Source organism: Balaenoptera musculus, chromosome 2 (genome assembly GCF_009873245.2).
Source record: "Balaenoptera musculus isolate JJ_BM4_2016_0621 chromosome 2, mBalMus1.pri.v3, whole genome shotgun sequence".
Classification (NCBI taxonomy): Eukaryota; Metazoa; Chordata; class Mammalia; order Artiodactyla; family Balaenopteridae; genus Balaenoptera; species Balaenoptera musculus.
The window spans coordinates 83,899,035-83,914,953 of NC_045786.1; the positions used below are offsets into that span (position 1 = coordinate 83,899,035).

Sequence of the window (15,919 nt, forward strand, 5' to 3'; positions counted from 1 at the left end):
AATGTTCAGTACCCAACTCAGAAGGGTCCTAGCTAGAATTTTTTGAGAGATAGAAACGAGGAAGATAGTATGAGAGCTGGTATATTCCATTTCTTGTTTTCTTGAAGATAATGTCTTCAGTATTCCAGCTTTGGAGAGAGGTTTTATTGCAGCGTTCAAATTGTCCTTCTCTTTTGAAAGATCTTCGTAAGAGTTTTGTGCTAACAAGTACTGCAAGTACCAAGTCCCTGTGTGCCTGCAGTGTGAAAATATGTCAAAATTGAGTGTAATAGCTAGCCATGAAGATTGTTTTTTCAGTGTATCAGTATGATGTTACTTTCATTCTTAGTAATAGAAACTCACCAGTGGGGAAGGAAGCACAAATGAATATTGTAAACTTTAAAAAGTAGAGGCTAAGATAAAAAAAAAAAAAAAAAAAAGAAAGCCATTCTAATGAGTCAGTAAAATCCTTTAAAGTCTCATTAATACCCCCAAGTCTGGAGCAAAGCTAACAAGGTAGGTATTCTTAGCTCCTCTCTCTTCTGACTGGGGCAGTAGCAGTGGCTTCTAGGAAATGATGGCAGGTGAACCGGGGAAAGTACAACTTCCTTCTCTGAAGGAAGTGAAGACTGAATTGGAAGACTGAGCCAAAGCCTTGGCGTTCTGTCACCCCATGTAGGAATGAGATACGCATACCTCCCTTTCCCCCAATGAGTAGAATGAACCTTGGTACAGAATATTCTTTAAACATTGAAGAAGAGAGCTCAGAGTTCAGGTAAATATAAAACCAACAGGTCAGATAGAGTAGATATTAAAAAAAAAATCTTTGACCTCTTCAATGAACAAGGAACTTATAAAAATGGATAAGATGGTAAGAGGAAAATGCAAAGTTATATATATGGAAAGATGAAAAACAAATGAACAATGAAGGCATGTAAGAGGTTCCACAAATGCAAATGAAAAAATTGTTGGAGACCCTTTTCCCCATCCAACACAATAATCATTCAAAGACAGTCACTGCCATTGGAGGTAAAGAGAGCTGGACAGACTCTTGCACTACCTGACAGGATACATTTGTATGAACTTTCTGGAAACAATTTACCAAAGTCTATCATCATTGCATACCTATTGAATAAAATGTATGAGTTAACACTGATTAAATACAGAAATAGAATAGATGCTAAACCTAGTGGGTGAGAGTATGATGAGAAATAGAATGTTTGCATAGTCTCAAAGTGTCTCCCCATAAGATATTAATACTTACTATTAATTGCAAAACAGTAACTTTACAGTGGAGGTGGCTGCAGACAGAACCTTCGACCTTCATCAGCTGATCGTCACCAGTGATGAGACATATTGATGTCATATGTCTCCTAAAAACACACACACGTCACTTCTGTGGCATTCATGCCCAAAAGGCATAACGTGAATTTAATAACGAAGTAAAGTCAGTAAAACTAAATGATTAGTATAGGTACTCTTCAAAAATGTCATGGGTTCGAAAGACAAAGACTGAAGAACTGTCTTAGATTGGAGGAGACTAATGAGACGTGATAACTGCAGGCAACGTGAAATTGTAGACTGTATCCTGAACCAGAAAAAGGATGTTAGAGGAAAACTGGAAAATTTTGTATAAGGTCTATGGATTGGGTAATAGTATTGCATCCTAGTTAATTTCCTGGTTTTGATAATTGTACCGTGGTTATATTGGGGGGACAGTCATAAAAGGTATATGGAAATTATTTGTACTGTTTTTGCAATTTCTTTGTAAGTATGAAATTATTACAAAACTGGTGCTCAAAATTTTTTATAAACCTGAAAAACTTCTGACTTCTTTTCAACATTTAGACTAAAACAGATACCTCAGAAAAACCAACTAATCAAGTATGGCCTGACTCTTCCGATATGATTGTCAAAGATGATATTCTGCGACTTAAAAGTGAAATTCAGGTTTTACAGCAACAAAATCAGGTGATTAAAAAACTTTCCTCTACTTCGTGAGAATTCTCATGACCTCATTCAAAGGACTTTTCAAAAATACAGAAGCAATATGAGTTAGTCCAGTTATTTCCTTTTACTGCTGGTCATGGGGTAGTATTTTCATCAGAAGGTAAGTTAGTATAATTCCAGTTTTCTGGAATTCCTCTAATTTTCTAGGAATTCAGTATTTCTCTAATAGTATGGCTAATAGAGGTATTCTTTCCTCCTTAGGCAGCCCTTGACCAGAAAGTAAAACCGTGCTTATTTATATGGTTGGGAAGATTATCGTATTCTAAGATTTATCATAAAGCATCAATTAACCAATACTTCTCTGGTTGAATGTTTTCATACATTTCAAAATACATACAGAATTTTAACCTTTACTCCTATCAGAAAACTACTTGACAAATAAATGAATCTATACTCTTACAAGGCATGAAGAGACTTTTATAGAATTATGAAAGTGATATTATGTCAAATAATGTTATAGGGAAAGAGATAAAGCACAGAGGATATCAGAAAATGAGATTAGACTAGTCAATAAAGATGATGGGTATTTCCTCTAAATACTTTATTCTCTTGTATTTAGGAGCTTAAAGAAACTGAAGAAAAACTGAGAAATACGAATCAAGACTTATGCAATCAAATGAGACAAATGGTACAAGATTTTGACCATGATAAACAAGAAGCTGTGGATAGGTGAGGTCTAGACAGAAGCCTGATGTCTGTCTTCTGGGCTCTCTTTCCCTTCTCTCTCCCGATAACGTCCCCCAAAAAAAGATTCGAGAGAAATGATGGTGTGAACCCTCCCTATTGAGATCATAAATTGGAGAAGATGAATCCTTGGTTTCTCAAATTAGAATTTGGAACACATTTTCCATAGAAATAATGTTATTTAGTGAGTTGAGTTCTACAGAACCATCCAAACTGTAGTTCATTGAAATAGTAGAGCTTAATGGCTTAACTATTTTTTATAAGGAAGAAACCTGTGGGAGGAAATATGTCTTCTAAATAGGAAATCATGAACTTGGAAACAGACTTTTGGAACATAACTTATGCGTGAGTTGGTTACTTTAGTATTTGTGTTTCATATAGATAATTTGGAATTTTGGAACCACACCCTCTATTATTTCAATTAGTTTTTTTATAAACAGAAGTTCTCAACACAGACTATTATACTCTGTTTGAAGGACTGGGGCATTTCTCACGTCCAGCTTTCTAATTTTTCTCTAGAAACATTTGAAGAAAGAAAAATTTGAAGATTCTCATAAGATCATCTATTGAAAGCTAATTATTACCACTTTGGGTTGGGCAAGACCAATCTGACCTTAACTGTACTTTGCACTAGAAGGAGGGAGTGGGAAGGAAGGGAGGGAAACCAGTTCGTCTCGGTGTTTCTGGTAGTGCTGGCCCTGCCTTAGATTCCGCTGTCTGCTGTCTGTTTCTAGGTGTGAGAGGACTTACCAGCAACACCATGAAGCCATGAAAGCCCAAATACGTGAAAGCCTGTTAGTAAAGCATGCTTTGGAGAAGCGGCAGCTCTTTGAGGTTTATGAGGGAGCTCGCTTGCAACTTAGGTGAGAATGAAAGAGTTTAGCTGCCCCTGAAGCTGTAGAGACAACATTCTCTTATTCCCTCGTTTAGAGGAAAATTGTCTGTTCTGTAGCCTTGTATTTAGTTGCTGGTTTTGTGTGTCCAAGGTCTGACTTAGATAAGGTGAATAAGGAGATGGCGGCCGTGCAGGAATGTTACCTGGAAGTGTGCAGAGAGAAAGATAATCTAGAAGCAACTCTCAGGAAGGCCATGGAAAAGGAGCAACAGGCTGAAGAGAAGGTACAGGACAAGTTCGTGTTGTGTTCACTTCATTTCATTTCTCACTGAAACCAGTACACTCACTCTCCTGTGAAACAGGGAAGCCTTCTGTAGAAGTCTTCACGTTTGGCTGATTCACACTAATTCAGCTCACAAAGTACAGTATATATTGAAATGATTATTAAAGCCCTAGCAGAAAATGGCATACCCCTAGGAGAAAGTGATTCGTCCTTATAGATTTATTCTAAGAGGCAGAAGAGTGTTCTAAAAATAAGCAAGGTGGACCTGAGTCACTTTTAGTCTGCAACCCAGGGATCCTCGTTTTGCATGTTTGTTTGCTGCCCAAGTGATTCTATACAGTCCTGTGCGCACTGCACGGACGTTTTCCTCTGACCCATTTCTGTCAGGACTTAAGCGTCCTTTTATTCTGGGGAAAAGGGCAGGAGTTTGAACTTGGGTCTCATGATAAGGAAGGTGGGGATGTGGAGCTGTGGAGAGGAAGGTCGGTGTGAGTGTGACCTCTTTCCAGGGAGTTCTCGTCGTTCAGGGAAGCTGGAGGGGCTGCAGTATCCTCTCTACTCCTGCCTGAATCTTCCAAGTTGCCCTTGGTGAGTGTCCAGGAGTGAAATCACACGTAAACAGTTGCCCCTCCTGTCTTCTTCCTCGTCCTGGCCCAAGCCTCATCCAGACGCACGTCTGCCTCTCCCTTCCCCTTGGGACCAGCCTGCGGACCACAATTTGAAAGCCACCTGCATCAAGATTAGACAATCATTTTAAAGGCTCGAGTAAATGTTCTATATACAGAGGTTTCTGAGTAAGTTATAGTGACGTGAAGTTTCTGAGTAAGTTATAGTGACTGTTGCTACCACAGACTTAAAGAGCAGATGAGGAATCCAGGTCACTTAACATTTTGATTATTTTTGAATCGATTAATATGGTAGAAAAACATGCCATGTATACATACCATCTAGTGGAAAAAGAACTAAGGGGAGCTGTTTTAGTTAGTGCCGGCAGTATGAAAGTTAGAAGGGATCTTAAATTACCTAGAAATTAAAGACTTAGCTCAGTAATGTTTAAAAAAATTAAAATAGGGAGAAGATCTAGTGTGATTCTTTTCTTTCTTTCTTTAAATATATAAATTGGCAAGAACATAAGAGCAATTCTCTCAAAGAGGTCATTCTTTTCAGGAATATATTTCCTGGTACTTTTAAAAGAATCAATTTGGCTGTAAAATTAAATCTCACGTAATTGGTCAGTTGCAGTTAATAGCTGCTACTGACTGATATTTTGGCTCATGAATGCTTGTGCACTGGGGCAAGAAGGAAAGTTAAAACTGCTGCTTGGCCCTTCCAAAAAAACTTACAGGTTAAATTTTTTTTTTTTTTTTAATTTTTAAATTGCCATACAGTAAAATTGACTCTTTTTCATTTGGTGTCCAGTTTTATAAATTTGTAACCCATGTATGGATTGAAACAGAATAGTTTCATCACCCTAAAAAACTCCCTTGTGCTATCCCCTTGTAGTTATAACCATCCCCCCACTTAAAGGGCCAGTGTACTTAAAGCGTGAAAAATTTAATTTCTTCCTCCTCTGGGAATTCTTTAGTTTTTAATTTAGATTTATACAAGCTCTTTATAAAGCTTAATAGTCTTCATAAGCCTATTAAACTCGAGCAAGCTAGGGAACTGTTAGGGTAGTCCTTCTTTGCAAGACCTAAGCCATTTTCCCTGCGGTTGATCTTCAGGTCCGGAGCTTTGTTTGGATACAGACTGTTATAAGACAGGCAATGCCGAGAGTCCCTGGTTGTATTTTCCTGTTTCATATGTGCTCTTTTCTGAAACACTTGTTGAGACAGGCTGCAGGTTAAGTTACAAGTTCAATTCCAAGCTGTAAAGATTTTAACACAGAGACTTTCCTCACATGTTAACCTGGCTTGTTCAGAGAAGGGGGAATAAAGTCATAAACACAGGACCCTTCAAACTGGGTTGTAATCAGTAGAGGCTATGAATCTGTAGACAAAGCAAAGATGATCGATATTCCTATTCATAATGCCATTCCTACATGCACTAAGGCTTGTTTATACAATTGTAAACACGGTAAGTCAGTCCTTAGAGTTTTTTGACTGTCTGAGGCATGCAAAACAAGTTTAAACATTTTAAAACTATCCAAATATTTCCTTCCCTCCTGTGATAAAGACTTTTTGAATTAGATATTCCTGTAGTATGTTCAAATGGTAGATTCCTATGACAATAAATTTATTGCTTTTCTTCTGTGAAGAGCGGGAAGCAAGGTTTTCCTCACTGTGGTGGATTGCAAAAATGGCCACACATTCTTCCTATCCTTGAATGTGTGTCTCCTTGCAACGTGACTTTGTAGCTATTCTCAGTTGCAGATAGTCTGTTTCTCATCCCTTGAATCTGACCTTGGCCAAATGACTGACTTTGGCTAATGGGATATTAGTTAACATTATGTAAAAAGACACTTAGAAAGCTATTATGCATTGGTCCTTGCAAGCGTGATACTCTCAGGAACCCTTTGACCAAGCACCACGTGAAGGATCCGGGATAACCTGCTAGATGATGACGCATGTGACCAAGTCACTGCATCATCCTGGCAGACATTGAACTCACCACCAGACATGTGAGTGTCACCATCTTAGACCATTGTAGCCTCAGTTGTCTGCAGAAATCAGCTGAGTGGACTCAGACCAGAACCACTGCCCAGCTGATCCACAGAATCATGAGAAATAATCGGTGTTTGTTGCTCTGAGTCTCTGTGTGGTCTGGTTTACTATGTAGTTAAGCTAACTAATATATTCACAAACATACAAACACACGGAAAATTGGTAGCAGTTTTCTTCTTCGGGTCAAAAGGAAATGCAGATACATATGGAAACAACTAAAGGATAGACATACACAGATAAGACAATTTGGGGATGCCTTCTACAGTCAAACAAAAATAATAACAGTGATATATGATGTTTGATGTGACAGTGGACAACTTTCTCAGCCATGTGGATGAACCTGTCCTATAATCTTAGTACAACTGCACTCCCCATGACCTGACTGCAGAAATGGGTCCCTCAGTCACCGGAGGTTTTCCAAAATCATGCAACACTGAACAAATATGGATATTATCTTCTTGGCATGTGCCAGTGGTGGAGAAGACTCAGATAGCAATTAAGACAGAAATAATCCAGGTCAGCTATGAACTGGAAAAAAATCCAGACAACCAGATAGTCAGGAATCAGAAATAATGCCAAAGAGACACAGAGCAAAAGCTTGGTTGCCATGTAGCATTAGTTATGTGAGGTATACTTCCTTGGTATTGTAGTTTGTGGGCTTCAGTGTGTTTCTTCTCATAGCATCTTTTTTTATAGATTTTTTTTTTAAATTAATTTATTTATTTATGGCTGTGTTGGGTCTTCATTTCTGTGCGAGGGCTTTCTCTAGTTGCGGCAAGCGGGGGCCACTCCTCATCGCGGTGCGCGGGCCTGTCACCATCGCGGCCTCTCCCGTTGCGGAGCACAGGCTCCAGACGCGCAGGCTCAGTAATTGTGGCTCACGGGCCCAGCCGCTCCGCGGCATGTGGGATCTTCCCAGACCAGGACTCGAACCCGCGTCCCCTGCATCGGCAGGCAGACTCTCAATCACTGCGCCACCAGGGAAGCCCCTCATAGCATCTTGATAGGACCTCCAGAAAACCACTTCAAAAATTTTTCAAACAGAAACTCTCATAGATAATTTTGATCCCTGAGTAGAGGTTTATTAGAGTTTTCAGATCAACTGGGTTCCTAGAATAAATAGGGAATATTATATAAATAGTTCAAATTGTTAAATTTTAACTGACACTTGAACGTTCTTATTTGATAATGCTTCAGCTAGTTTTGATAAAAAATTTTTATCTTTGATAATGAAAACACATACCAATCTGGGTTTTATTGAAGGATGCATAGCTTTTAGAATAGAACAGTAATTTTTGGCCTATCTCTGAATACACGTCTTTCAGAAATATAAATTTTTCTGGGCTGTGATACATTATGCGTCTCATTGTGGGTGGGGTGTAAACATAAATGTCAGTTTCACCTTTAAAAATAGTATTTGGTCCTCTAGGGATGTATTTATTGTATTAGATGCCTTTTCATTTAATACAACTATCTGTAAATTTTTTGTCCAAATATTTGAGATGTAGGCAGGTTTTTACAAGACAATTTATTCAACTGATTGAGTTAGCATATAGGAAGATCACTTGTCTCTGTTGCTGTTGTCTATTACATGCATATAACTATTATTTTATAAATTTGACTTGGAGAATATTAGTGTCATATGAGATATTTATTTGAATTTTGTTTAAAGAGACAGCTATTGGAGGAAAGAGAAGAGTATGTAAGGAAACTGCAGGTGGAACTTGAAGAAAAGTACCAAGATACCCTTATGATGGAAAAGGACAAGTGGCTGAAAGAACAAGAAAGTGATATTAAACAGGAGGTTGAAAATGAAGTGATGTTAGCCAAAGCACACTGGGTTAAGGAACAGAAAGAGGTGTGGGTTAAAATTTCTTTCTAGTCATCATGTTTTAAAAAATGTGATATTAACTGTTGAGAGACAGCTCTTCTTGAACTGACATTATTTTTAATTGCCAAGTACATACATAATCACTCATTTTACTTCTCAGAATTGGGCTATTAGCAGCTTACTCACACCAGTTTTATTTTTTAAAACTTCCTACCTCTTGACTCTTCAGCCCAATTCAGGATATAATGCTGTTTTTTTTTTTTTTTTTTAAGAATTAAAAAATTTTTTTATTTATTTATTTTATTTTTGGTTGCCTTGGGTCTTCGTTGCTGCATGCTGGCTTTCTCTAGTTGTGTCGAGCGGGGGCTACTCTTCGTTACGGTGCACGGGCTTCTCTTTGTGGTGGCTTCTCTTGTTGTGGAGCACGGGCTCTAGAGCGCAGGCTCAGTAGTTGTGGCACACGGGCTTAGTGGCTCCGTGGCATGTGGGATCTTCCTGGACCAAGGATCAAACGCATGTCTCCTGCATTGGCAGGCGGATTCTTAACCACTGCACCACCAGGGAAGTCCCTATAATGGGTTTTGAGGAGGACTTTTTTTGATTCCTCAAAAATGAAACCATGATCAAATTTCATATTGTGAAATGATTCTGATAACTCTAGACCAATATAATTAACAAATAATTAACCTCTACACTGTGGACCGGAAGAAAGAAGTAATGACTGGGTAGGCTTAGAAGCACAAAACTTTACCTCTATTTCCTAAGTAGCAAGTGAGATTAGAAAATGCTCATAGTTTCCAAGAAAATTAAGAACCAAATTACGATCTTAAAAACTTAGTTGGAAGTGTAATAAGTTCTCAAACCAGGTTCTTCTGACCACAAGATTGCTATTAATCGGGGTTGGGGCTATCTCAAGATGGAATCATAGACCATTGTCCTGTCTTTTGACCTCCCTACTACTCATCTCCTCTCCTCTCCCCCAAATCTCATCAATCTAGTGCTGGCACCTGAAATTCTTTTACTAGTCATTTTTTAACATAAAAGTATATATTATGGAATATATCTAGCCATATATCTGTAAAAAAATTATGAATAGGGCTTCCCTGGTGGCACAGTGGTTAAGAATCTGCCTGCCAATGCAGGGGACACAGGTTCGAACCCTGGTCCGGGAAGATCCCACATGCCGTGGAGCAACTAAGCCTGTGTGCCACAACTACTGAGCCTGTGCTCTAGAGCCTGTGAGCCACAACTACTGAGCCTGTGTGCCACAACTACTGAAACCCACACACCTAGAGCCCGTGCTCCGCAACAAGAGAAGCCACCGCAATGAGAAGCCCGCGCACTACAACGAAGAGTAGCCCCCGCTCGCCACAACTAGAGAAAGCCTGCGTGCAGCAGTGAAGACCCAATGTAGCCAAAAATAAATAAATAAATTTATTTAAAAAAAAATATGGATGACACAAAACAAATCCCCTATTTTTACATTGCTGCAAATTGTTTTTTAGTTGGATTTGCTAACCAGTTATTTACCAGGGGGGTGAGAGAGACAGCTAATGTTTTTGTGTTTCGTCAGGAAAGCATAAAGCATAGAGCAAAAAGGGCCACACAGGATGACCTTTTTGAGAGAAGCAATACAGCCAGGGGCTGTGGTAGCCAGGGAAGCTGTCTGAGAACTCTGGATACCCAGGAGGTGGGAAACAGGAAAAGGGAAAAGCAAATTTTGCTATTTCACAGTTTTGCCCAGTACTAATTATGTTTGGGTCCATCCCACTACACTGTTGAAAGTAGAATCACTAAGGCATCCTTCCAATAATGCCCTGCTCTTGAACGCACAGTTGACTGAGTACAATTTCATATCATAAGAAACAAGATTCTAATGTGTCCAAATAAGTAAAAATGTTTTTTAGATTGTTCAATTTTAGGTCCATTAATTATGCTTACCCAGTGCCTGCTTTGTGGAAAGCCTGGTATTGATGGAAAATCACATATTAATAGTAGAAGTTTTCTTTGTTGTTGCTGGTTTTTTTTTATCATGCCATCATTGTAGTGGCAATGTCAAAGCTTCCAGAAGGTCGCATCTTGAGAGCAAGATAGCCTGACCTTACGCAATATACTTAACTCTTCCATGTGATTTATGTCCCATAGATAAGGTCAAAGAGTAACTTTCAGGATTTCCTTGAATATATTCTCATTGACTAAATTTCTAAACCTCACATAATAACTACAACAATGTCTAGATGGTTTTCAAACACTGCTGTGGTTGCTTTTCTGGCTAGCTATTAATTCTAGTTTTTGCTTATTTGAATATTTTTCTTTTCATACGATTTTTCTTCTGAAAACAGATCAAACAAGAACTTATTCAGCAGCTTGAAAAGGAGTGGCAGTCTAAGCTGAATCAAACTATAAAGGCAATGAAAAAGAAGACCTCAGATTGTTGCAGCCAAACTGACCAAGAAACTACCATTGACGTTATTGCCAAGAAAGAGATGGCAATCACGGTAGAAGAGCAGAAGCGAAAAATCCAGCAAAGTTTAGAGCAAGAGAAGGAAATAGCCATCAAGGGGGGCTTGAAGAAACCTGAGGTTGAATCGGAACTCAAATACTGTGAAAATATTGCCAGACAGGTAATAGGCAGGTTTCCTATAGTAAAATTATTGGAACTGCCTGCCTACTCATGAAAACCCGTAAAGTGCTACCGTTGAACTTGTTCCTAACTTTATACTTAAACATTTTGTACACCCCAGGGTAGGATAACAATCTTATGTTGTTCCCAAAATTTTCATTATATTTCTGTCACAAAGCTGTCACCTCTCAGTTTTTCAGTACTTTCAGTTTCCAAAATGTTTGCTCCTCTGAGGTCCGTCTAAACATTAAGATGCCTGAGGTTAACGATGATGGTTTTACATCTGAACGAAGCACAAGTTAATTATGAATCTTTCTTATCTGACTTTATAGTAAATATTCCACTAAGGTAGTTATAGATAAGTAAGCTTAAAGTGAATAAGGTATATAACAGTATTTGTGTTGAGACTTGAGAGTTGAATCTGCAGGCATGCCTCTGCAAATGGGACTTTGTCTATAAATCCCAACCCGTCTCCCTGTAACAGATGTACAACCAGATCACCCTCATAATTCATCAAGTCTTACATTTTTGCCAGAATTGAAGTATCAACCTCACTTTATAGTCACAAATTCATTCTTGACAGCAAGAAAATGTGCCAGGTGTAAGGCCCTAAACTATAACATGTTACTTGGTTCCAAGAAAGGTCATCCAGAGGAAAGTATAGCTCTGTGTTAACAGAATAAAGATGAGTTATTTGTTTTATCAATATTATCTATTACAGTGATTCTTGAATTTTTTGTTCTCAGGATGTCTTTATGCTTTTAAAAATTGAAGACTCGAAAGAGCTTTTTCTGTGTTGGTAGTATGTCTTTTTACTGTATTGGAAAAATATCTAAGAAATTTTTAAAAAACAAGAATCCTCGCTCATACTTGCCATTGGCTGTCAGAGAAGAGACACATCATACAGCATGTAGCCTCTGGAGAAGCGTACTATTTACACATGAAAGAATGGGAGTAAAAAAAAGACAAATAAGGTCCAAATTTTTGAAAATAGTTTTGACCTCACAGACCATCTGACAGGGTTTCTAGCCCTCAGAGGTCCCTGGACCTTAATATAATATTATTTATTGTATACTTTTTATTTTAGATCTTTTACTTATTATAAAGTCTTAAGATAATGCCTGAAGTAAAGTTTTATAAAAAACATACTCTGCTTTTGATAAATACTTGAAATTCTACCTATTTGTTAAATTGTTATACATGGTTTTACAAGGAATCCTTAAAGTTTGGAAGCATAGGCAAATATAGTAATTGTATCAAGGACATTTTCAATCAGTTAAAAAATAACTTTCTCAACAGAGTTAAGAAAATGTTCTATAGGCAAAGAGACATGTTCTTAGGGGTGCTGCTTAGGTATTTATACAATCAGATCTTGTGAAGAAAAACAAATAGCATGATATAGTAGAAAGGAAATGTTCATAATAACTTCTAAAGGAATGTAAATTTCTATAGGAGCTTTATCTTTTCCCCATATTTTTAACTTCCTGGAATTTACCTATAAATGTATTTAGTATTTTAGTGAGAAATTCAGCCCCTTTTATCTACTCTGCTTTTGTGTGTGTGTGTGTATGGCTATACGTATGTTGTGTATCTGGATATTTCAAACAAGGAAATAAGGAAAGTTTATTTAATAAATGATCTGTGGTCACCCTGTAACAGATGTACAACCAGATCACCCTCATAATTCATCAAGTCTTACTTTTTTGCCAGAACTGAACTATCAACCTCACTTGATAGTCACAAATTCATTCTTGACAGCAAGAAAATTTGCCGAGTGTAAGGCTCTAAACTATAACATGTTGGCGCATGCTTGCCTGTGTGCATGTGTTTATATGTCGGGCACGAGGTCTGAGGAGGTGGTGGGTGTACTGATTGGACAGCGGCTGACACCAAGCAGCCTTCCTGCATGTCTTCTTCTTTTTCCCCAAGATAAATAGGAGTTTGTTGGAAATGGCAGTTGGTACTTTGTATAAAGCTTTCTAGTAATAGTAGTGGTCATCAAACATGTATAGATTTCTAATCCCTGCTTTGCCTTTTGCAGTGGATAGTATGGGACATTTAGAACAGAAGGATTAGAATCTACTGTTTGGGATAAGGTGGGGTGCTTGAAGTCAGTTTAACTACTGTAGTGCAATACAGTGTAAATGCACATGAAATCATAGTGGTTACCTGCATATGGGGTCTTTCTGAAATTTTATACGTTCCTTTACCTCTCTCTCTCTCCTGCAATTGCTCTCCTGCAGGTAGAAACAGCTGTGCAAAATGCTCGTCATCGGTGGCTGGAAGAACTGCCAGAGCTTGCAGAGTATAAAGCACTTCTAAGGGCAGAACAGAAGAAGTGGGAGGAGCTGCAAGAGCAGTCTGTGGCCACACGGGTAAGAGCTCTCCTGGAACGAAGCTTCAGGAGGGCCTCATCTCAGTCCCGGGAACTCCTACCTGCTCACAGCACTGTGGGAGGATTAAATGCGATAATGCATACTAAGCATAGGGCCTCATTAATGGGATCTGTTCTCATCATCATCCAGTTGTGGAGGGGGAGAGAATGTGTTTCAGGGTTGTGAAACTCTCATAATCTGGAGGATAACCTTACCCATGGAATGAAATCCCTATTTATCTTGTGGTATCTTTAGGAGAAACTGAGAGAGCAATTAGCTTGTACAGTATCCTTTCACGTGCATGACTACTGTTTTCTGTGCTGTGTCAGTAGTCTTATATAATATACTCCCCTTGGTAAATAACAAGCTCTCCTTTCCAGAGATGTCATGTTCCTTGACTGGAAACATCAGATATTTTAACCATTTGTATCCTCACAACTTAATTTATTAGTGTAAACTGGTTCTAATCAAAATGCCAATAAACTGAACATAGTTTTGAAGTTTGACACAATAATTCTAAAATCTATTTGGAAAACTGAAAGGACTAGAAACTTTTCTAAATGTTCTGGAAAAGAAATAGTAGTCCAGCCCTAACACTTAATAGAATATGTTGGAAAGCAACAATTCAGACAGTGTTGAGTCACAAAAATAGAATTCTTTTTCATTCAGTACTATACAGACTTGAGATAGGCCCAACTATGACTAAAAGCTTAATAAATTGTTTCAAAACAGGGAAATGAGGAATTTTCCATAATAAATCGTCTTATGATAGCATTTTAGAAAAATTGTTTTCCCACCCCATACATCACAATAAACTCTAGGTTGATTCAGAAGATAAACATTTTTAAATGACAGTATAGAAAAATTAAAAGAAATGGAATATTTCAGATTTGCATCATAATAACTCAGTCGTGAGACAACAGGCAAGGCACAGTAGCCAAGATAGGTAAATGGGATAAAATATGTACAAACATTTAAAACATTTGCTTTTGTAATAAAAAACAGAAGTGAAGGGGATAATAAAAATAAGGAAAGTAAATGAATCAAACAGAAACATTAATACTAATATATGATTAAAAAAAAACAATACAAATTTATAAGAGAAACAATCTGTGGGTGAGTACACCAAAGATATGAACAGATAGTCTTCATGAGAAGTCCAAATAGCAAACTTAAGGTGATATTTTATGCCATATGTTTATACCTTCTCTTCTTAATTGTAATGCACAAAATAGACTGCAGTATCAAGCATATGCTACTCTTCTGTTGTCACAACCATTTTAGAAAATGATGTGCGTAACAGACATTGTAAATGAGTCATATGTTGCATTTATAATCTTATTCCACAAATTACTTAAGGAAATAATTCAGCATAAGTAAAAAATCTAATATTTTTCTCAACTTATGTGGTAGTTCATGGGTAGTTCATGTAATGGTTCATTACAATATTCTCTGTACTTTTAGTATGTTGAAATATTTCAAAAGGAAATTTAAGAGGGAGACAGAAAGAGGAAACAATATGATGGTATGCATATGTGTCTTAGAGCTCAGAAGTTAAGAATAATAAAGTTGATTTTCCCTTAAGAACACAGAAGGTCTGAATATATGTGAATGCAGAAATACAGAAACGAGAGGATGGTGTGTTGCTTCTCAAACTTTAGCAGGCATGAGAATCACCTGGAGGGTTTGTTAGAGCACATTCCTAGGCTTTGCTCCTGGAGATGCTGATTTGTTGGGCCTGGAGTAAGTCCCGAGAATTAGACTTTCTAACCGACTCCCGGGTGATGCGGTCTTTGGACCACACTTGGGTGTGAGTAGCAGTGTTCTAGATAATTATTCAGCCACAAAACATAGTGTTTTGTGCAAATTCTTCCTCCAAGCCAAATGAGATGAGCAAGAGCCAGTTTCATAGCATTTGCTGGAGAGTTCTTATAAGATTAGAGTGATCCGTCAAGATCTGTGGAAATTTAAAACCAGCTTCCAGAGTCCAGAAGTCGGCAAGTTGGTTCAGTGGTTCCCAGACTTTGCTGCACATTGGAAAAATGTGAGGATCTTTTAAAAAATACTTTTGCCTGGCTCCCACCCCAAGGCTTTATGTTTCAATTGATACAGGGTGTGGCCTGGGCTTAGGGATTTTAAAAGTTCCTCAGGTGATTCTAATGTGTAGCAACATCAGGAAACACTAAATCAATTAATGCTGTCAAATTCTCCTTGTAAAACTTTATGTGAGAGGTTGTACACTTTTGGTGAGCTTGGGCGGGTCATACAAATTCCCTGGGATCTGACACCTCCACCCAAGTTACCTGTTAATAATTTCCAGGCATCCATTGTGACAGGACCTGATTTCCTTTTTGGGAAAGGAAACATGTTTCAAACATGTTTCACATCGTTACTGAATTATTCTGCTGGTAGCAAAAGAATTTTTCTGTGAATTCCTTCGTGAAGCTCATCTTAGATAGTGGGTTCCTTTAGTAAACTTAAAGTATGATTCAAAATTTTTGATTTATATCCAACTATTCAGGAACACATTTTATTGAATAAAGGTATGTAACATGTGTCTAGGTATCCATATAGTTGAAGATGTTTGCTATAATTGTATAATAGCTGAGAATTAAGGACGCAGACCCCCTGTCTCA

General features: G+C 37.9%; 1 protein-coding gene across 4 annotated transcripts in view; it reads left to right on the forward strand.

Moving 5' to 3' along the window:
- The window catches only part of CEP152 (centrosomal protein 152), a 98,640-nt gene that overhangs the window by 57,405 nt on the left and 25,316 nt on the right, over positions 1-15,919 (forward strand). For all 4 annotated transcript variants that reach the window (XM_036840221.1, XM_036840238.1, XM_036840231.1 and 1 more), the window contains exons 14-19: positions 1,828-1,950; positions 2,549-2,658; positions 3,408-3,536; positions 3,660-3,792; positions 10,628-10,909; positions 13,152-13,283. In XM_036840221.1, the coding sequence (XP_036696116.1) occupies positions 1,828-1,950; positions 2,549-2,658; positions 3,408-3,536; positions 3,660-3,792; positions 10,628-10,909; positions 13,152-13,283 (909 nt within the window). The remainder of the gene's footprint in view (positions 1-1,827; positions 1,951-2,548; positions 2,659-3,407; positions 3,537-3,659; positions 3,793-10,627; positions 10,910-13,151; positions 13,284-15,919) is intronic.